We start from the raw sequence: 21,766 nt of genomic DNA, 5'->3' as shown, positions 1-21,766 counted from the left end.
GGAATGTTCTTTATTGGACCAAACTGTCTGTGCAGCTGGTTTACACTAAGTGGGCATGAAAACGATGTATAATTGCTTTTCCTGAGCCTCCATCCCATAAGGTCTGAGGGAAGGGATGGTAATGCTACTGCAAAAAAAGTAAGAAATCGCCATAGCAATTTGTCCGAGTTAAAAATATCGACTTGAAGCTTTCAGAAATAACCCCAAAAGCGATGCAAATTGCAAATTGTTTTCTAAGTATTTCCGGCAGGTTGCTTTGAGTGGAGGCCTAAACACAAAAATCAAATATAGCTCACTTTTTTTTAAAGCGGACATAAACAGGTGCTAAAAAGATCTGATAAAGGCCAAGAATGCTTTCACTGGGAATCAAGAGTTGTGATTTTTTTATTTATTAATGATCAATTCATCAAATAAAACTCCATAAAAATGATTTCAAGTTATGAATTAAAAAAAATTAAGTCTTTGTACGAACAACTAAAAAGTGAGAATGACCCACGGTATTCTTTAATAATAGTCTCTTGTAGTGTACCAGGTCATGTGATGAGTTAATGTAAATCCAGCGTGTTGTGTGCAGCTGTTGGGTTTCCTGTTCTAACCTGTCTCAATGCTTCATGCTTCAATCTCTAACCTCACCAGGGCAAGGCTGGACGGGATGGATACCCGGTAAATTTGATTTCTTATTTATCCTGTCACTCTTCGATTCACCCAATCACGACTCTGTTTCTCCTGGATTTATACTTTTTTTTCCCTCCTGCTTAATCAAGCCCTTTTCTATTTCTATTGCTCTTTTTGAACTCTTATGCAACCTTAAAACTATGCTCCACACCAATGATGTATCCTCCTGCCCCATGATGACTGAGAGGTGACTCAAATACAAAGACGCTTGTATTTAAACACAAGCAGGCATACAGTAGGCCGCTGCCAGGGCCTGAGCGGTAAAATGAGATGAGATGTCTTTTATTTCCCACGCGGCCTTTTGAAACATGGCATCTTACTGACTCCAGGCAGAAAATAGCACCATAAAACATATTTGGTGCGCGTGTGAAAGTGAGTAAACACGACGGTCACATAAACACAAAGAGAGATAACATCAGTAAACATAAAACCGCAGGAGTTTAAACCGTACCGAGGAAAATGCAAAACACTCATCCGCACTGCACAAATCCTGCTCTTCGGCTATTAAATTGAGGTAACCGATGTTTGAATAATATAACTGTGTTCTTCCACAACTACTGAATGCAAAGCAGATCACTGATTTCCACCAGGGACAGGCGTACCACAAGACTGAGTCAGTCCACATGTTATCCAGAGATATAGCGGCCTCTTGTGGCCCGCTTCGGAATTCTAACTCTCTCTGCAACTGCTGAGATTTAAAAAAAAAAAAAAAAAACTGCTCATGGCCCTGTTGCTGATTTGTGGTTTAGCTATCATCAAGTTCTCTTCATCTAACTAACACACACATCCGAGGAGCTCAGGTTGTATGAGCAGATGGATCCATCAGAGGTGGATGTCTGTGGTGGTGTGCAGCACATCTCATGAAGCATTAGGGCGAGCGTGTGTGTGTGTGTGTGTGTGTGTGTGTGTGTGTGTGTGTGTGTGTGTGTGTGTGTGTGTGTGTGTGTGTGTGTGTGTGTGTGTGTGTGTGTGTGTGTGTGTGTGTGTGTGTGTGTGTGTGTGTGTGTGTGTGTGTGTGTGTGTGTGTGTGTGTGTGTGTGTTTGTGTTAGGTTCTCTGTGAGTCACTCTGTCCCGCTACCGTGCGACAGCCTCTATTTGGTTGCTGTGGCAATCTTACCGGTGTTGTTTTGTTTCCACGGCGTCTCTTTGGTAGAGTTGTGTCGTCGTGCCACTGGGAATTGTGGGAAGTTCAACACCCAGGGGGGCTCGCTGACCCCTGAGTCCCATTCCCTAGTCTGCCTGGCATGGCACAGCCCTCCTGACGGGAAATGCCTGCTGCTAATCGCACACAGGTGGAGCCAGTGTGCGTGCACATTTGTGTGTTTGTTTGCCCGTGTCTCCATTCATCGCTGTCACCGCGCGTCTTCATTAGAAATCCCTAAGTTGTGCCACATTATGGTGTGTTTGGCTTTAAACAAAACATCTGCCCAATCAAATGATGTAATGTATTACATTTAGCTGCCTAATCTGGGTAATCCACCCCAGTCTCGTTAGAATAATGAAATCAATCCTTAAAGCTCCATAATCACATATGAAGCAATACTACAACAAGAGGAGCTGTTTGCTTTATTGTAAGAGGCAGCCTCCTGTTGTGCATCACAACAGGAGGCAGCCTCAACTATGTGCAGGTATGAAGACTGGGGAAGCTGACTTGTATGAAGTTACATTGAAACACATGTTGATTAATCATAGTGGCCATTAAAGGTAAAGTGTGTAACTTTTTCATTTAAATGAATTTTGGTTAAATTCAAGCCTTTGCCAAACGAGTTGACAAAAAGTTAATTAAGCTCAACAAAACTTTCTCTGAATTCTTCAGTATGGCAGCATTTATATTCTGGTGTCACCCCTGATACTGGTGCAGGAGCTTATAAACATTCCAAGAAGCGCCCAATAAATGTTTTAGTTGTTGATTATTGCTAAGAAAAAGTCTGGACTTGCAACAGAAGGAATAACATCCATGCGCGATCACCTCAAGACAGTGTTCTTGTAATTATCCATGGGGGCAACAGAAGTTACGCATTATAGCTTTAACATGGACAGCACATTATCTAATTTAGCAGAAACAGAGATGATCAAACTTCAAACACCGAGGCTCAAAAAAGGGCTGTTCTTCCTGTTGGGTAGCAATGTTTTTGAGTCTATAACATATATAGTGTGCAGATGTGTGTGTGAACTCAATCCAACCACCCATAGGTTTATGTAGATTCTTTAACGAGGGCCAGAGCTGTGGAAGTGGTCAGAGGTCTGCGTGTGCGATATGTTTTCACACCGATAACTTGTCTCACATGGGCCGCTCATATGGAGAGGGCATGTGTGCACACACCAACACAAATGAGTCAAGTCAGTTTCCATTTTTTTTTTTTTTCACCGTGCTGTGTGCCCGTGGCTGGTGCCAACAAATTTTCTGTCTTTACTTTTCCATTGTTAAAACAAACAGCTGGATCGCTTTCCAGAACTCTTTTTTTTCCCTCCTGCTGCCCGCTCTCACCCTTATTATGTCTCTGTTCAATTCAAGCCTGTAACCCTCAGCAGACTGACTGACTGTACTCATTAACGCACCATTCACCAGTATTAACATTGAGGTGCTTTACTTGATTACTTCCATTTTCTGCTACTTTAATCTTCCCCCTCGGCTAAATTTATTTGAAAACTTTATTTACACGTTACAATCAAGCAGTTAGAAACAACAAACACATTTCGATGATTAGACTTTATTGATCCCTGGGAGAAATGACATGTTATTGAGTAGTACAGAAAACAATTACAATCCCTACTTTACCAGCTGCATCATTAAATGTGCCGATAATTCAATTAAATGGAACAATATACATTTTTGAATACATGAATTCTACTTGTTACAAGAGTAAGCCTGCACTGTGTTGGTGCTACTTTTCCTTATGTAAATCAATCTGAATACGTCTCCCGCAGCTGAACCATTGTGGATATTATCCCTGTCTTATGTTTACCAGTGTGTGAGCGTGCATGCGCTGCCCTTCATTCAGGTGGCACACACATGTCTCGCAGTCGTCAGGTCGATCATACTTATGCATGCAGCAGTCCACTTTCATTGAAGCATTCGTGATTTGGTAAACAGTGTTGATTACGAGCAGTTTTGTGTGCATCTCAAGCATAACGCCATGATGTGTGTGTGTGTGTGTGTGTGTGTGTGTGTGTGTGTGTGTGTGTGTGTGTGTGTGTGTGTGTGTGTGTGTGTGTGTGTGTGTGTGTGTTGTGCATACTGATTTATGTATGCTGCCCTCAAGTAACCCCCTGTCACTTCTTCCTCTCATAAATCACATGCTAGGGGTTTGAATTTCCGAAAAGACCCTTCCTAATGTCAAACAATCAAAGACAGACAGGCCGACGGAACAGTGCAGAGAGGGGTAAACACACACACACACACACAGACACAACCGCAAGCACCAGTTGATTCACATTCATATACGCGCCCACTTACTATTTTGTTTACACTGAGGTGCCATTCTGTGACAGACAGCGGACCTCACTCAGCATAAAACAGGCCAAGGCCCCTATTGTTCAGTCTCCCAGGCCCCAGAATGCAGATTAAAGCCAGACAGTCACCCAGCAACATGTGCGTAATTTTCTGTCCTTAACACACACACACACACAGCACTCTGCTATGCTTTATGGTGCTCTTTGGTTCAGGATGCAGCCACTTTTCTATACATATATGCTTTTAAGAGAAGCAAATGTCATGTATCACAAATGATGTATTTGTAGCCCTGACATAGAGGGGAGTTTTTTGCAACATGAAAGTAACTGGAAAGGAGGAGGGGCTGAGGGGTTGGTGGATGATCACTGTGAGAGAGGAAAAGATAATGATAGCAAAGGATACAAGAGAAGTGGGAAAAGTGGAACCAGGACAGAAGACAGGGCTCTCCCTTACTTAAAGGTGGAGTCAGTTAGAATGTTTGTTGCTAAAATCACTTGTTTTCCAAAATGATTGAATATTTCCTCAAGATCCACTACCTGTCTGTGGGTCCCCTTTTTTATACACATCAGTTTACAGAGCCTAAACTGTGGATTAAGACTGGTACAGACAGGTAGCAGATTGTGAGATAGTTACTGATCTCGACAACAATCGTTCTCCGTTCTCAGAATTGCCGAGTCCACCTTTAATTCTGACTTCATATTATTAAGCTGAGGCGTCTGCTCCGATGTGCAGACACCAACTTTTCACACTGCATCCTCAACAATTACACCCCACTGGATAATTGGCCGTCTGCACCATAGGGAGCACTATAAAGACAGCATAGACACCCCTCTCCCTGTTTCTTTGAGACACACACACACAACCATAGCTGTATGCACTATGCACACAGGCACATGTGCATCTATGAGCATACACACGCATACCAAAACATAGACACAGACTCATGCCCTCCTGCAGGCCATTTAGAGCCATGTAATTGGTGGGAATGCTGAGTCGAGAGGTTTTTTTTTTTTTTGGTCTGTTTTTTTGCAGGACAAGATGGTGATGTAGACGTACAAAGAAGAAACACAAAGATACCAGACACACACACACACATCATTTTCTAACCCACATTCACTTGTGGTTTTGGTGGTAATCTCATGCCTATTTTCTCACTTTTTCTCAACATTATTCTCCCAGTTTGTTTTCTTTCCTTTATCTGTCTTTTTTTAATAGTGCGGTCCAACCCAATTGTGGCATGAGATGAAGCGATGTTAGTAGTGGCTTTTTTTTTTTTAGTCTGTTCTTATTTTTATTGGGATTCCAGCTCTTTTTCCCGCCTTGCAAGCTGATGTGTACTCTAAGCTTGTACCACGTTGGAGGTACAGAATAACAATCTCACTATACAGAAAGAAAAGCTTAGAATATTATAAGGGCCACTCATTAAAATCCAACTTCCCCTGGCTCCAACTCTTATACTCATAATCATATAAACCCTACTGGCCCATGTTGCCCTTTTGATGTGCACTGCAGTGTGCGTTTTTCAGGACAGACTTCATAGAAATGTAATACAATATTCATAAGTATGTTTAGTGTATAATCGCTTTTAAATCAAAGTTGTTTGCTTTATAACCTCAGAATGAGCCTTCTCGTCTACAGAATAGCAGGGTGTGCCATGTTGCACCGCCATGTTGCAGTATAGGCCTAGCACAAAACGGACAAACTTAACGGCCTGACATGTTTTTATATATATAGTAGGTGTACTGGGGAAATGCACCTGTTGGAAGACGAAGAATAATTACTATGGAATACATAACTAAATACATTGTTGCATCATCACTTGATATTCTGAAAATACATGAGACAGTGGTGGATGAGGCCATCTTTCTTTCTTCTAACTATATCTTCTTGACCTTGAAGGCCACTGTAACTTCTGTAAATTCGCCGAACGGGAGGGGTTAGCAAGGGAGCATTGCAATCTAGAAATGTCTCCACTAAATGATGCCAAAATACACATTTATTACACACTGCACCTTTAGAGGTTTCTTCTGACATATGTTGATGATTTAAGTATAAGGCTCATATAGTTTAACTATCTCATGAGTCAAAGAGGAGCTTCCTGGAGTGGTGTATTGTGGGTGGAATTATTGTTCCTGTTAACTATAGCCATTCAAGGTCTTATTTGATTCCCTATTGGACACCAGCAAATAGTCAGCTGCCTGATATTAGACACAGAGTCTTTATTGTTGAGAACAAAAAAAAACCTCTCACCCCAGCACACAAAGGAAAAGAGACAGACACAGCTTTTGGTACCTTACAGTTCACAGGGCCACTGTGTGGGGCTTGTTAGTAGCCATAAATCAGTCTGTTGGTGCTCCGGTTCAGACTGTGCAGCAGAAGATGACCTCACCTCATACACTTCATCTACTCATCCTGACGAGTCTTAAAGGAGCAGTGCGCGGTGATAAATGCTGCCAGATGCAGAGAAATATATTGCACACAGACACACGCGTATACAGATGAAAAATAGATCCGAATGATATGGACAATAGATAGCAAGGAAAACTCGCTGTGACATTTTTAAGCCCGTTGAAATTCTCACACCTCTGTGCATGACATGATAAACACAACGTGCTGCGTGTAATGGAGCATTGAAACTACAGCCTGTTCTCTTCACACTACATATATTACATGGTTGTTTGAACTTGGAAAAGGATCCCTACTCTGAAGCCCTTACTGAGCTTTCTTCCTATTTTTAGCCTTAAAGGTGCAGTGTGTAATAAAGCTGTGTTTTGGCATCATCTAGTGGTCAAAGTTCTAATTTGCAATGCTCCCTTGCTAACCCCTCCTGTTCAGAGAATCCACGGAAGCTACAGGGGCCACCAGGGACATGAAACTAGTAACTAAAGATGGCATCATCCACCACTGCCTCAAGTCTTTCCACAGTATCAAGTGATGAGGTGAAGATGTATATAGTGAGTTATTCTATAGCACTTCTTCATCTTCCAACAGGTGTATTTCGCCTAGGACACCGAAAACGCATAAGGCTGTTGTTCAGTTTGTTCATTTTGTGCTACTACAGAAACATGGCAGTGCAACTAGGTGGCGTGCCCCATTCATATAAAAGGCTCAGTCTAAGGTATAATAATTTAAATAAAAACTCTTATTTTCAAATGATTGATTATACATTAATTACATCATACTTGTGAATATTCTATTCCAATTCTGCCAAAGCTGTTCTGAATAACGCCAATTCCCTCTACTGCACCTTTAAAAGAGTTTTTTGGTCATCAGAGTTTTCCCCTTATTCGAATCCAAGGTCTTAAAGCAAAGAGGGTCTTGTGTGCTGTACAAATCCCCCGGGGTAAATTGTAATTTTGCGATATTGGGCATGACAGATAAAATTGTCTTGACGGGACTACTGTATGTGTCATGCAGTGAGGGATATAGCCTAAAATTACATCCTTACTTTTCACCCTGCCCTTGACCTCAGACAGTTGCGGTGAGTTATTGCCACCCGATTAGTCCCAGTCATTTGTTCCACCCAGTTCTCAGCCACCCACTGCTGATTTCACAAGGGGCCCTTAATCAAAAAGACATCAGGAATCTCCGAGGCTTTTTTTCCCGTACTTTGTAATGCATTGAGCTCATGTATACTGGCTAACCACGTTTCTGAGGAGAGTTTAATAGCCAAAGTCGTCTCATTAAAAGATTTAAGGGCGGTGGTAAACGATCACACAAACTATTAAATAAAGGACATGGCTCAGTATCGCGTATCATTCTCTCCTTCTCGGTTCACCTCTTCTTGCCGTCTTCATGTGTTGACTGTCCATCCATCAAAGCAGGCGGCGATGACACTGTGGTGTAGGTTCTCAAGTACAGGACCTCAGGCCCAGATAGCACCCATGGGGCCGCTAAAGCAAGGAGATGAAGAGACATGCCCAACTACTGTAAAGCCATCCGGGGTCAAAGATGATGACTGTTAATGATGGTTTCCAGTATACCGAGCCGCCAGAACTGTGGAGGCTATGTCGACCCATGACTCAAGAGACCCAGTAAAAACTGTTAGCTTAACTTCGAGTATGGTCGTTAGGGAGGAAGTCAACATTAGCCTTTACCACATACATCACGGTTAAGTGTTTTAGGAAAGTTTGATCCGAGAGCCAACTCCTTTCCTTTTTGTTTAAGTAGGTTTTTTTTTTGTTGGAAAAGATTGTGCCTTTGAACTGCATGAGTGTTCCTTTGCAGCGGAGGTTCAATGACTGCTGGGCTGTTTTCTATGGAGGTAAACAAAGTGGACATCTCCAACTTTTATCACTGGGGTGTATGGTTGGACGGGGGGACTTTAAACGTACGAGGACTGGCTGCCTTGTTGGATTGTCTCATCACCGCAAACACACGGAGACATGGTGTGTGTGTGTGTGTGTGTGGAGGATGTGTGGAAGACAGATCCAGCTGGACCAGATCCACCCCACAGTCTATTATGCTGGACACCGCACTCTAAATCTTACAATAATTATAAACCACAGCCACCTGGAAAGGTCTTAATATCCGAGTTTAACATGTGCGCGTAAACACACAGACACACACACACACACACACACACACACACACACACACACACACTCACACACAGTTAAATGGGGCAGGATATACATAGAAAACCTGGAGAAAAGGCTGAAAAAACACTTTCTTCCTGTTCCTTCTTTCTCATCCTTCACTTTCCAATAATCACAGCTTTTCCTCTCTGTCGTTTTCAAGCACACTTTAAATAGATTTGGTAAGACAACCAAATCCACTTAGCTGTGTTTTCTTGGCTAAAATAATGTACATTATCTCCTGAGCGATACGGACACTCGTGATTATGACACTTTGGAGTGGAAAGATAGTTTTGTCTGCAGATATAAAATAAATAGTGTCTTCACTGGGTTTTAATCATATTCTTCATTCACAGCAGCAGACCTACAGTGTGTTTCTGAAGCCAGTCCTTGAAGGAATAGTTTAAGATTTATTTGGAAATAGACTTATCCACTTTCTTTGAGAGTTATATAAGACTATTGATATCACTCTGAGGAGACAGCGGCATCTTAGCTAAGCCAAAAACAGTGGTAACTAAACAGTTTACCGGGCTATGCCTTAAGCTAAAAAATAATCTGTCTATTAGCAAGTGGTGGTTTTATTGAGGTCATGTGCCAGACTATTCCTTTACCAGTGGCAGTGATAAGCTGAGCAAAGCTTCTTGGCTCTAGCCGTGTGCTTAATGCGCAAACATGAGAACAATATCAACCTCTTCATGTATCTCTTGGTAAGAAAGTCAATAAGCATATTTCCCAAAATGGTAAACTATTCATTCAATGTTTGTGTGTTGACATTGCTCCCATAACTTTGTACTTTTCTCATAATTTCTCTTTATCTGTTTTCCAACAGGGTCCACTTGGCATGGATGGGAAACCAGTGAGTATTCCCATAATCAATTGTGTAAAACTTGCTTTAAAGGTGCAGTGTGTAAATGGAATTGTATGTTTTAATGACACAAACTCAACAGTCTTACATGCTTTTATATATTATGGATGTCCGGCAGAGGTGGATGATGCCATCTCTGGTAACTAGCTTCTTGTCCTTGAAGGCCGCCGTAGCTTCTGTAAATTCACAGGAGGAGACACGCAGCATTGCAATCTAAAACTTTCCCCACTAGATAACGCCAATATTCACGCTATTTCAGCCTGCTTTAAGTGACTGACAATCATTTGATGTTAATCCTGTTTTTTCCCCTTTTCAGGGTTTTCCGGGTCCCAAGGGCAGCCAGGTAAACCACCACCACCACCACACACCATGCCTTTTCTAATAACACACATCTATTACACCTAAGCAACTCACACTCTGATATTTTTCTAACTGTGAAGACCAGGTGTGAATTTGGCATGTACAGGACAGGTGATGCTTTCATAAACTTCATCAATCATTGTTTACCGTTCCTAAGGGAACCATCGCGAGTGGGTATAAATGGTTGCCATCTTGTTTCCCGTTCTGCCTCTTTAGTCAACCCGAGGTTCACAGCCACGGGGGAGTTATGCCTCATCAGAACCCAGTGCTGAATTCCCCTTTGGACTTCACCCCTTGAGTCCCATCCATCACCCCTTATCCTGAAACCTTGCTGCACTTCCCAGGTGTACTGTGTAAAATGGGCAAAGCGTAGCGAATTGGTTACACACCGGTGGTAAAAATGTGAGAGAGAATAGGGTTTATAACCACTACAGGGGCTCTTTAAACCGCCATTATGATTCTAGTACTCTTTGCCCCCACCTTCCGCTTCAGCCTTTCTCCTCTGGTCACTCTTTCCACGAGAGAGGACGAGTCATCTGCCGAAATGTAAACAGCTCACAGCATAAAGACAGCTGTTTGAGGAGCTCCTCTACAAACACCGTTAAGCTGTTGTTTCCTGCAGAAGGAGATGTCAAGCTGGGGTCCGTCCCTTTAAAGAGGACTCTCCCCAGAGCACAGGGGTCGGCCCGTAAAACCCCGGCAGGTGTGACACAGACCATGTGACCAGAAGGGATGGGAAGTGCCAGAGGGATGGGATGGGAGGGGGGATTGATATGATAATAACAATGAATTGTTGATAAGTGATTTGCCAGGAGAGACACATGACAGAGGAGGGTTGGCATGCAGGAATAATCAGGTTTAAAGGATCACTGACAAGCGGAGTCAGTGATCCTAGTAAGTCAAATTACTTTACCATTCAGTGAAAAATAATGAAGCATTTAGTTATGAAGGTTTGAGAAGGGCTAAACGGAAGAAAAAACAGAACAAAAAAACTTTGTAAAAGAAATTGGAGCTTTCAGACGCATCATGTGGCCTTCATACCTACCTTGATGGAGTTTGGTTGTTTTTTTTGTCATAAATAACAAGAAAGTAAGTGGGCTATTGTGTTACAGCAACATTTGTCATTATTATTTTAAAGGTGAAATTTAAAAAGTTACATATTAATGGTGAATAACAATCACCTCAATTTACAATACAATTGTGCCAAAATATCATATTTCACATTTTAATTTCTACAACACTGCACCTGAAATTAAAGGTATAGGAACTTTCAGTTTGTGTTCATTCTTGCACCCCCTTTGGACAAAAGCGGTAGTGCTTTTACTGCGCCAGCCTGTAGTAGTAAGAAAAACTATATAAAAAAAGTATTCTTGCATTGATGGTCTCATTGGCTGTTACTTGTCATGCATGATCATCAGAGGAAAAATTTTACTATTTCAGAAATATTCAAAAGTTCCTCGCAGCACCTTTTGAAGTTAGGAGAAACTAACATATTTGTAGGAAATATACAAATTTAAAAGCAACATTTCCAAACTAATTCAGGAGTATAAATAAAACATGACATCCCAATTTCGTTCAGTTAACCCTTTAAGTAGTTTAAGGTGAAAATAATAATCTCATTCCAGACTGTCTGACAAATGTATGTTCCGGCTTTTCATTGACCCTAGTATTAGGTCTGTTGTCACTTGAATCAAACCTCCTCCGTCTCTCCTTTCCCTGATCTAAAGTAGAGAGAGCCGTGCGGGAGATAAGCTGCCGCCTGTTGTCATGTTGCCAGTTCCATTACCAAACATGCTTATCCTCTGCACCAGACCCCCTTTTCCAGCTCCGTACTCCTGAACACAATTAGAGCTCCCAATCCACCGGACAAAATGTCTGCCAGACAAGAGGAGACATGAGGAAAAGTTGGAACAAATTAGAGCCGGAGGAGGGCTTCGGAGGCAAGAACGCGTGCTAGATTTAGAGAGACACTGAATGGAAGCAGACGGAGTGTGTGAAATACAGTTTGGGATGAGCGGGAGAGAGCAGACAGTTCAGAGAGAATAGAGACATTAAAAAAAAGTTCAAACATAAAGGCCTATTGTGTGAGAGGTAAGAGCTGCCCACTGTCGTCACTTTTGGAATGAGATTTTTAGCGTAGATCAGAGACGGTTGGTGGCAGGTCTCCATGTAATCCTCTTTGCCTGTCACACTCCCAAGAGGGTCTGTGAGTAAGTCTGCGGCTTGTGGTGTGCTGCCACACTAGGAGTCCTTGTGCCACGGCAGGCAAACCGACATAGGGATGGACAAGGGCTTTTAACTGGCAGGGTTGAAGCTCATCTGTGGGCCTGGTTTTCATCCCGTCAAACTGTCCAACATACAGTGTGTCAGTCTCACACAGAGTGCATGGGCCTATGGTTTGAGTTAGTGTTTCTATGTCTGAAGCATCTTAAAAAGTTCCCGACTGAGAGAAAGACTGCTGGAGGAACAAAGGAGCCCGTCGGTCATTCAGATTTGTTATCTCCCTGCAAAAGTTTTTATCTCTCAAAGAGAAATCTTAAAAGGGATTATCTCTGCAGGCCTGTGTCATATCGTCCACAGTCCTCCAGTTATTATTAAATATGCTCAGAGAGTATAGTGGCTTGGGATTGAGCGGTTTGGATGGCACGACTGAAGTGAGGAGTGTATCCTGCCTCGCCTTGACATTTGATTGAATGCTCCCTGCTAGACGGCAGTTGAAGATGTATGGTGTATGTTCCCCATGTGAAAGCTGATTTATCTTGACTGACTGTCTCCCTCTTGTCTCCTGCATTCCCACAGGGACTGGCCGGACCAAAGGGAGACAAGGTATGTTTTAAATGTGGATTTCAAAAACCACGCTAGACAAGTCCATGCCCAATGCATGGATGTATTTCTCACATAAATTCACACGAGCACAGACAGCTTCAGAAAGACAGACATGTGGGCACAGCCACTTGCGCCGCACACACAGGTGTCCTCCGCATCGCGCCTCCCATGCCGCCCGATCAAACGAGCCGTAGATTACTTGTAGTTAATGTAGGAGCTCGTATGTCTCCGCACATTCTCTCATGTCAAGGCACTAAACAGGTTTACGGGCCTTCAGTGGCGCTCGATGATAGCCAGATGTTCTTCCCGGCTCTCTGTGAACCTCTGCCCAGCCTAAGATGTTATAGCGACAGTAAGAGCTGCAAGAGCTGGCAGAGGAGGCTCGTGCATCTGGTCATTTTGTGTGTACACGCACCGAGGGGGTTATTCTGTGTTGAGTACCTTTTTTTTTTTTTTGCACTGTAGCAGAAATTGGCAAGATAAGTCGCAAGGAAAAAGAACAACGCAACTGCAGTAAACGGCATCCGTCAGAGCAGGAGTCGGTCTGATGAGGGAAGATTGCAAACGACGGATGATGCAGTGGTTTCTGAAAATTTGGCTCCCTTCATGTAATCATGTCTGTAGCTCTGTGATGAGAACATGAACATGAGCTCCAAGTCCACATCCGAGAACCAAAAGTCCCCAGCACGTGTGATCCCTCTCCTACTTAGCCAATCGCTTCCCGTCAGATGATTCCAATTGTGGCCTGGCTGTCCAATGATTTATGCAGTAAATCGTCGACATCCTGAGCTGGTTTTTGGGGACTTTTGACCTTTTGAGTCGCTTCCTTCCCCATACAAAAGTATAAGTCTTTAAGCCTGTCAGTCACTGTTGCTACAGTAGCCATGCTCTTTGCATGCCTCGTCCTGTGTGCATATATACGTTGGCAATAGGTACTGACTGACAATTACTTTTCCTGTTTTTCTCCCAGGGTGACCAAGGAGACATCGGGCCAAGGGTAAGTTATGTTTTCTGTCTTTGTCTGAGAAGGTGAAAAGGGTTTTCGACTTGTTATGTGTTTATTTTGGAAGCTATTTTTTCACTACAGCTGATCTGGCTGAAAGGGCCTTTCCTTTAATTGTGCTTTGCGTCTTAAAATGAGCTTCATTTGAAGTATTTACTTGCACTTTCTGATCTCTTTCCCTTTGTATTGTCTTTTCTCTGTCACTGCCAGTCGCCCTTTATATTTTTCCCATTTCCCTTTTAAGATCAAGAGACACTGCGCTTTCCCTTCGGTTATGTTAAGAAGTGAATGCACTTTCATTTTGAAAAGTGATTCTGCAACAATTGAGATATTCAAAAAGAGAATCTTTATATGATTTTTCCCTTGACGGTAACAACATCTATAACCATACACACACAGATAAAATGACACTTAAGATTGAACGAGGAAACATACCAACACAGGGGGACATATGCAACTGAGATTCAAACCCAGACCATAACACATTGGAAATCAAAGTGCAAGAACATCTGCAAAGCTACTCGTGGTTTCCTTGTTATCACGTTGAGGGAACAATGTGTATCTGCAAACAGACAAACATGAAAAACACTTTGGATCACGCGTTTTGGCGAGTTGTGCTCTATCCACATAATCTTTCTGATGCTCGAGGCAAGTCTCTCTCCAAAGATTTCAAAAGAAGAAGAAGAGTGTTTACCCTGCGCGGCGTCCCCCCAGCAACTGAATCAACATCATAGCCCGGCTCCTATGATGAGGTTTGACTTGCCCACATCCCCCAAAGCCAGGGATGAGAAATGATGATATTAAAGAACGATGGAAATACTTAAAACTCACCATCAAAACCCAAATGGTGGGGGACAGTGTGCCAAAGCTGCCATCTAGTCGCAACCAAACTGTGCTTTTTCTTAATATTACAGGGTAACCCCCTCGTTCTGCATCTGGTCCATGTTGTCAGTGTTGTCTTTTCATTTGATATCATTCCACCCAAGCAATGAGATCTGTGTAATTATCTCCCATTTTACTCACTGTGGTTTGAAAATAAGCCCCCCCCCCCACCCCCTGTGCTTTACATGGTAAACAGCTTGGATTCTTTGAAGAAGTCATGTAACCCCATGATAGTTCTTCCAGTTTTATTAGGTTTAGCTACTGAGGTAATCTACACATTGTTTAGGATTTGAACCTCAATCCCCTGTTATTTCCATGTTTTCCTCATTTCCCCTAAATTGGTTAATATAGAATTGTTGACGTTGAACTGAAATGATAGGGGGATTAAAGTACTTCAACAGAAAATTAAAGCTGCACTATGTAACTTTTGGTGTGTCAGAGAAGTGAAACATTTTTAAATGATATACTCATAACTCAATTAACAAGCTTTCCTCACAGGAACATGTGATCCCTGCAACACCGTTTAAGATTTAAAAAAAAATAATTTATATACCTGCAAAGTTACTGTTTCACTGTTTTTGTTTACAGCAGCTGGGCCCACAGTTTGGTTTACAAACATATTCTAGTCGGTCAAAGAAATAATCATACGTTTTATTCCTTCATGAAACTTCCTGAACTAAAAAATAAGTTTGCAATGAAATATGGCCTCAAATAATCATATAGAAACACTGTGATTAAAGTTTTATTCCACAAGCCTATACGTTGTTCGTTCAAATTATGTTTAGTATGCTATTATACCATCTTTTATTGCTTGATGATAGATGTGCTTGGTAGAGGCCAGATGTAGATACGTTCTTTAAGATGGTTTCAGCAAATTCAGATAAATCATATGGCCGGCAGAAGCTTTTAAATATTTCATTTGATGAAGCCTTGGGCTGAATAAATCCTTTTCTTTTCATAGCCATTCGTTTCAAAGGGCAAACAGTCTTTATTAGCACACTTAATTATCTTAATCATAACTTACCAGTGATTTGTTTGATCCAACGGTGCTAGGCCTATAACAATACCAGACCAAAAATGCAGTTTCCATATTGGCAGTGGCCTGTCTCATGAGGACCATAACTCTGACTGTGAGCCACTTAACACTTTCAAAATAATCACACATATGATTTTAAAATAAACAACCAATATTTCCTTTTTAAAGCCCCTTTTAATCCCCTTTGGTAGCCACTTACTGCTTGTCTGTATTTCACCAACATTCTTTAGCCAGTGTCCAACAGAAGACAAGGTTTGGAAATAATAATTAGAAATAGATGTGTAGTCATCAATCATCCAAGGGGGTTTGACAATATTGGCATACCAGTGTGTGTAAGGGAACTGGAATGAGACTGGAGGCCTATTGTTTTATAGCACAGTGCAAATGGACTGTAAATTTGTCATGGCTGCCCAGTGGAACATTATTTATGATGCGGCCCAGAAACATTACAGGAATTCCTGATTCCTATCAAGGCGTACGCCGTTTTGATTTCCCCAGCCTACTCCTTTTGGATTTTGAGGTAATAATTTGTGCAAGAATTAAATCTTTTTTTTTTTTTTGGCATTCTCCATTACACAGCTACTTCCAAATGGTAAATATTGCGCTTGGACGAGACTTCTGGAGCTTGGATGTCTTTGGATAAGTCTGCCGCCTAAAGAAAAAAGAAAACTTCACAGTATCGCTTAGAGACACATGGCTCGGTTCAAAACAAACTCTTCAGCTCCTAAAAGACTACTGTTAGTTGTGAATGAGGTTTGGCACGGAGGCGCGTTTTTTTTTCATAATTGAGGCTGGATAGGTTAGCAAATGAAAAACTGCTCTTTGAATGTTCAAAGTATGGTTTTTGTTCCTACACAGCTATGAATCAAAGCTCTCCGTTGACGCTGAGCAGATAAAATGTGGTGCAAAAGTCCATCATGTACATAAACTCAGTCATCACCTTGTCCAGATCTCAACGCTGTACGCCGTTCCACCTCTGAACTCCACGAGAGGATGAGAGAAAAACATGTGAAAACAGGAAGCGGCCGTGAATCCCCTGAAAGTTAACCTGTGGCTTCCTGTCAATCTATCAGTTCTATCAGTGCCCTTTGTCAAGTTCAATCTGGCCCTAGAAAGTGAGTGCAAACATGGGATAACAGGGGTGGTATTAAAAATGTGACGAAAGGCCATGTATGGTGTTGCATTTTTTCTCCCAAGCAACTTTTATTGAAAGACAAAAAGCTGGTAGCCATTTCCCCCCCCCCCCGTCCTCCATACCGTCAAATTCATACATACAGATTCACTGCACATTTACGACCGTGTGGTGGCTGTGTTGAAAGACTAGGCCACGATGGGAGTTTTATCCCCAGCCAAAGCCTCCTCTTGCCTCCCCCAGAGATGCTGCTACCAAAAGGCCATGGTTAAAAAGGGGGCTCCAAGGTTGAATGGCTGTTTGTCTTAGTATCAACCTATGGTCTGACATGAACGAAGTAAAAGGGGAAAGCCCAATGTAAAGCAGTCTTTTCTCTTATTCGTTTTTTAAGGAGCATATGTGTATGCGGTCTCTATGGTGGGAACGGTGTGAATGAGTGAATGTGACAGTGGGGGGGAGAAAGGAGTGGGAGGGCTCTGCGGTGTCGGAAAAAAACCTCAGCCATCCAGCGCTGGCCGCAGCCTGTTAACGGAAACCTCATGAGGCCAGGCTATAGCATCCCTCCTTTTTTCTCTCTACCTTCTATGCCCCAGCTGTTCTTCTTCTTCTTCTTCTACTTCCATCCTCCTCCCTTAGATCTTCTCTCCATCCTTCCCTGCCCACACCATGTGTTTTCGAAGAGAACCAGACCAGAGAAGCAGTACAGTGCTCGGAGCTCTCTGGCGGCAGACAGACCCGGCTCTTTTTCAGCTTGACGGACAATCATCACAGTTCACTGTCTGTTGGCTGGAGAGAGCAGAGCAGCCTCTGTTTGCTTTGGTGGCGGGGAAGGATGGGAAGACATTAAACGGGAAAGACACTCAAAGTTAAATACATGCACGAGCCAGAAGCTGCAGGATATAGTTTCTGAGAAGACAAAAAGCCATGGTTTAAGGCGAGACACTGCAGGTGAAAAAATGTAACACGAGTTAAAATCTTTATATCATTTTTACAAGCAATTAGAGTCCACGTTTTTTACTGAATAGATTTTGGATGCAGCCTTTTTTCCATTTTAAGAAATCAAGGTCTTAAGAATGCATTTTCAACAAACAAAATGTATCACAAATCAGAGAATCACCACTATATGAACAAATCCTTCTGTTATAATACTGCTAGGAATGATTATGGTAAGTTTAGTTGATTTAAGTGCTTTCAAGTTGAGATTTTTAATTCAGAATATTGAAAAAAAACGAATGTTGAGATCATAAATAGATCAGCGAAATAGACAAAAATCTCCAGATGTTTTTCCCTGCTGTGCCTCGCCTTACATTAAATATAGTTCTCACTGTTTGCAGATGATGATGTTCTTGTCACTTCCTCTCCACAGGGTCCTCCTAACTACAGCTCGTATGCAGGTCTGCACAGTAATCAGATTCTCACCGTCAAGGTTTGTCCCCCTCCTAGCCAACTGGTCCTCAGCCCTCCCAGCAGTCACTGCTCTCTGTCTGACTGCTGCTCTGTCACTATCCCTGCTTCAGAGGCCGCTCAACTCTCATCTCTGTTTTTCCCCCACAGCAGTTCTTTGTTGGACTCTCACCTGCACTCTCTCTCTCTCTCTCTCTCTCTCTCTCTCTCTCTCTCTCTCAGTTAACAATGGATTTCTGATTTCTAAAACCTCTTTTCTTTCTTTCTTTCTTTCTTTCTTTCTTTCTTTCTTTCTTTCTTTCTTTCTTTCTTTCTTTCTTTCTTTCTTTCTTTTTATTCTCTCTTTATCTTCTCCTGCCGTCTCTCTACTTTCTCCCTCTCACGTCTCAGATGGTCTTTCCCCGCTATGACCACGGCTTTATCGCTGGAGATCAGTCCAGCAGCTTTCAGAGACGCTTTCTGAAGGTAGAACACAACTAAGGCATGTGTGCACTTTTTAACCTGGCTTTAATATTCCTGCTCTGATCTGCTTTGCATCTCCATTATTTTCCCTTTTTAACCTTTCTCATTCATGTTGCAATTGATTTCATTTTCAATTTGCATTGTCACATTTATCCTGTGTGTGCCTGCATGTTTAGTCGTATTACCGAGTAGGTGAAACCGGAGGATCCCAAATATTTTGGAAAAACATCTCGGAAGATGAACCCCACCGCACACATTTAACAGAGGTTCTGGAAGTGCGTGTTTCTTATTACCGACAGAATAGAAGAGCTTTGTCAGTGATGGTTAAGTTCAAGCCCGAGCTTAATAGAGACATAATAATTATCAATGCAAGGAAACAAGGCTTAAGTCTTCTTATTTGAAGGTCTTGGTAATAACATTTTCCATGAAAGGGCTCGCTGTACCATGTTGCTCGCCGCAACAAAGCAAACCATAATGCATCACATGTCTGTAGAGGTCGAGAGGGTGCAGAAGAAGACTATAATGTAACTATAGAGATGGCACTGACAGACCTGCATCCGCCTGGGTGGTGAGAGAGACTTTAAGGGCATTCATAGTATCCGTTTGGAATAAACCTGAGGGGTGGAAGTGATCAGAAAGAGACATGTTCCCAGTTAGATGTGATTGCTGTAAGGAAAGGATCTTTAATAGGTGTTAAGAGTTCGGGGTTTTTAATGTTGTGAGGCATAAACAGGACAGAAACACTCAATTAACAAGTTATTGTGTGTGAGAGTGCATTTTCCAGCATGGGTCTGTTTCAATTTGGGACTTTTTATCAGTCTGACTTACCAGATGAGGGCTGCTGCTATGGCCAACTGCTCTCCACTGCAATCTCTGTAGGCTGTCTCTCTTTAAGACTGTATCTAATGCATGGGCAACCAGCAAATTAAGCTAACAAGCTATTGAGTTGGAACGGTTTTGTCAGGATTTTGAATCCGACAGAAAGGCCTGCATGATTTAATTCTGTAGATTAATTTAGAAGTGGATATCGTATAATATTTTCATATTGAGAATAAATCAGTTGACCGGTATGTGAAAGTTGTTCATAGTGATCAACCCACAGAGGAATATCAGCTGACTCTGCAGTCCTCCTCAGCTCGTCTTCCAGCACATTGTGTTGGTTCGGTGCAGCCAAAGATTACTGTTTTGATTGGGCCTCAACACTTTGACAGCGTTATATTAAGCTGTTTTCATTTTTATATTTAAAGAAACAGTGGTGAACCAAATGTATGATCAGCACAAGGCTGCAGATGGAGCAAAGTTAACAGCAGTTGAAGAATTAGGAACTGAGGAGCAGATATTTCCTTCAATACATAGTGGAGACCAAAACCTGAGCTAAATGGAGAGTGACATTTCCCTTCCCTTCTTTCCTTCATACTTCATTTTTATTTCTTTACTTTTGCATCAGGGTGACCAAGGCCAGGCTGGAGCCTCTGGTCCTCCAGGTCCACCAGGTCCCCCGGGGCCCAGAGGACCTCCTGGGAACACGGGCAAGGATGGCCCCCGCGGCCCCTCTGGGGAGCAGGTAAGAACTTCTCCTCATGCGTGAGAGTGTCAAATGTACTCTAGCTACATAAAACAATGCATCCATACACAGACAGACAGACAGACAGACTCACGCATGCACGCACACACACACACACACACACACACACACTCAACTAATTTGCTGTGATTCTCCTCCTCATCCACCATCTCACCCCATTCACACCAGAAAGAGTGCATTCACCTGAAACCCCTAAGTCATCAGGGGCTGCCGTAACCCCAATGGTGTTGACCTGGGTTCAACCGCAGTGTGTCCCATATACTGCAAACTCTCTCTGTGTGTATCTTGAGTGTGAATGTGCATTTATCCACATGTATTAAAGGGGGAAATGGTCTAAATGCAGTAAATTGCAGTGAACCCATTTTCTCATTCTTCCTGGTTCGCCAGTGAGCTGTGGCTTACCTAAAAGCTCCCAGAATAGCAACTCTACTCCTGCCCTCATCTGTTTTGTGTAAGACAGGGGCCACAAAGTTCTCCAGCACACCCCCCACCATTCTCCCACCCTCCCACCACTACCACCACCACCACTGTGTCGCTGTGCACCCCACTGAAACAGATATGGCACTGCGGCGAAGTTCATGGGCAGTTTGCCGGCCCCACCGAACAATGCTTGTGCTCCTCGCCCGAGGCAGCTTAGATTTCTCCAAATTAACTTTCTGCTTCCCACATTTTTAGTTCATATGCAGTGGCGTCTTAAGACTGTGGTTATAGGCCCTAAGATGGAAGAGAGAGAAAGAGTCTATGAAGGTCATTTTTTGTTTATCCAAGTGAGGGAACGAACGCTCTGTTACCCTCAACTGGCTCAGGACAGGGATTCAAGTGAAAAATGTTGGTTTTTTAGTGTGGGTGATTTGACAGCTTATGCAGAAAAAAAAACTATAGGAGAGAAAGCCAGCACAGCTCAGAAAAATGACTGAAAACAGACGTGTCGAAGAGAATGGTCCCGTCGTTTAACCCAGTCAATGTCAAATGTGTTCTCCAAATTGATTAAAAGGCGTTGCGAAACCCCCAAAAAACAGCAAAACAAAACAGAGGGCCGCTCCATGTTGTGGGCAGATGTTTTCCGGGGGCTCAGAGCGGGAGAAAGTGAGCGAGCCTCCCAACTTAGGTGTCCCTTGTCATTTTATCCTTTGTACTCGGTCGGAGAGAATCGCACTTTCGATCCATCTGTACGTCTGGCACATAACGAAAGCTCAAACAATGTTGCAGCTATAGTTTCTATCTGATGTGTGGCTACAAAATAGTGCTGTGGTGGATGGAGTGCGAACATGTTATTTGAACATTTGCTTTATTTCACCATACCAAAGATCGGGAAATGATTACGTGTCATTTATAATCGTAAATGCGTCTGACATCTGAACTGGCCTTCATCCATACATTACTGCGCTCGGGTTGAAAGAAGTGCTAAAAATTGTTTTGCAACGGTGATTTGTATCCCGCTGTCGTGGAGGAAAGTTCAAAAAGATGATGGAGAAGGTGAGAGAGGGTGAGAGAGAAAAAAAAG

At 42.6% G+C, this 21,766-nt stretch overlaps 1 protein-coding gene across 3 annotated transcripts in view; it reads left to right on the top strand.

The window, feature by feature from the left end:
* Nucleotides 1-21,766, top strand: part of LOC307256410 (uncharacterized protein) — a 127,507-nt gene that overhangs the window by 93,262 nt on the left and 12,479 nt on the right. Inside the window, exons 5-11 of one of the 3 annotated variants that reach the window (XM_080035350.1) lie at nt 637-663; nt 9,537-9,563; nt 9,889-9,915; nt 12,732-12,758; nt 13,729-13,755; nt 18,606-18,680; nt 20,125-20,241. In XM_080035350.1, coding sequence (XP_079891476.1) covers nt 637-663; nt 9,537-9,563; nt 9,889-9,915; nt 12,732-12,758; nt 13,729-13,755; nt 18,606-18,680; nt 20,125-20,241 — 327 coding nt within the window. Of the gene's footprint in view, nt 1-636; nt 664-9,536; nt 9,564-9,888; nt 9,916-12,731; nt 12,759-13,728; nt 13,756-18,177; nt 18,238-18,605; nt 18,681-20,124; nt 20,242-21,766 lie in introns of those variants that run through there. The other 2 variants (XM_080035348.1, XM_080035349.1) reach the window with 2 other exon arrangements.

The sequence above is a fragment of the Ammodytes marinus genome (genome assembly GCF_949987685.1).
Source record: "Ammodytes marinus genome assembly, chromosome: 10".
Lineage (NCBI taxonomy): Eukaryota > Metazoa > Chordata > Actinopteri > Uranoscopiformes > Ammodytidae > Ammodytes > Ammodytes marinus.
Note: the sequence above shows the minus strand (reverse complement) of the source record. Positions and strands in the feature narration are given on the sequence as shown.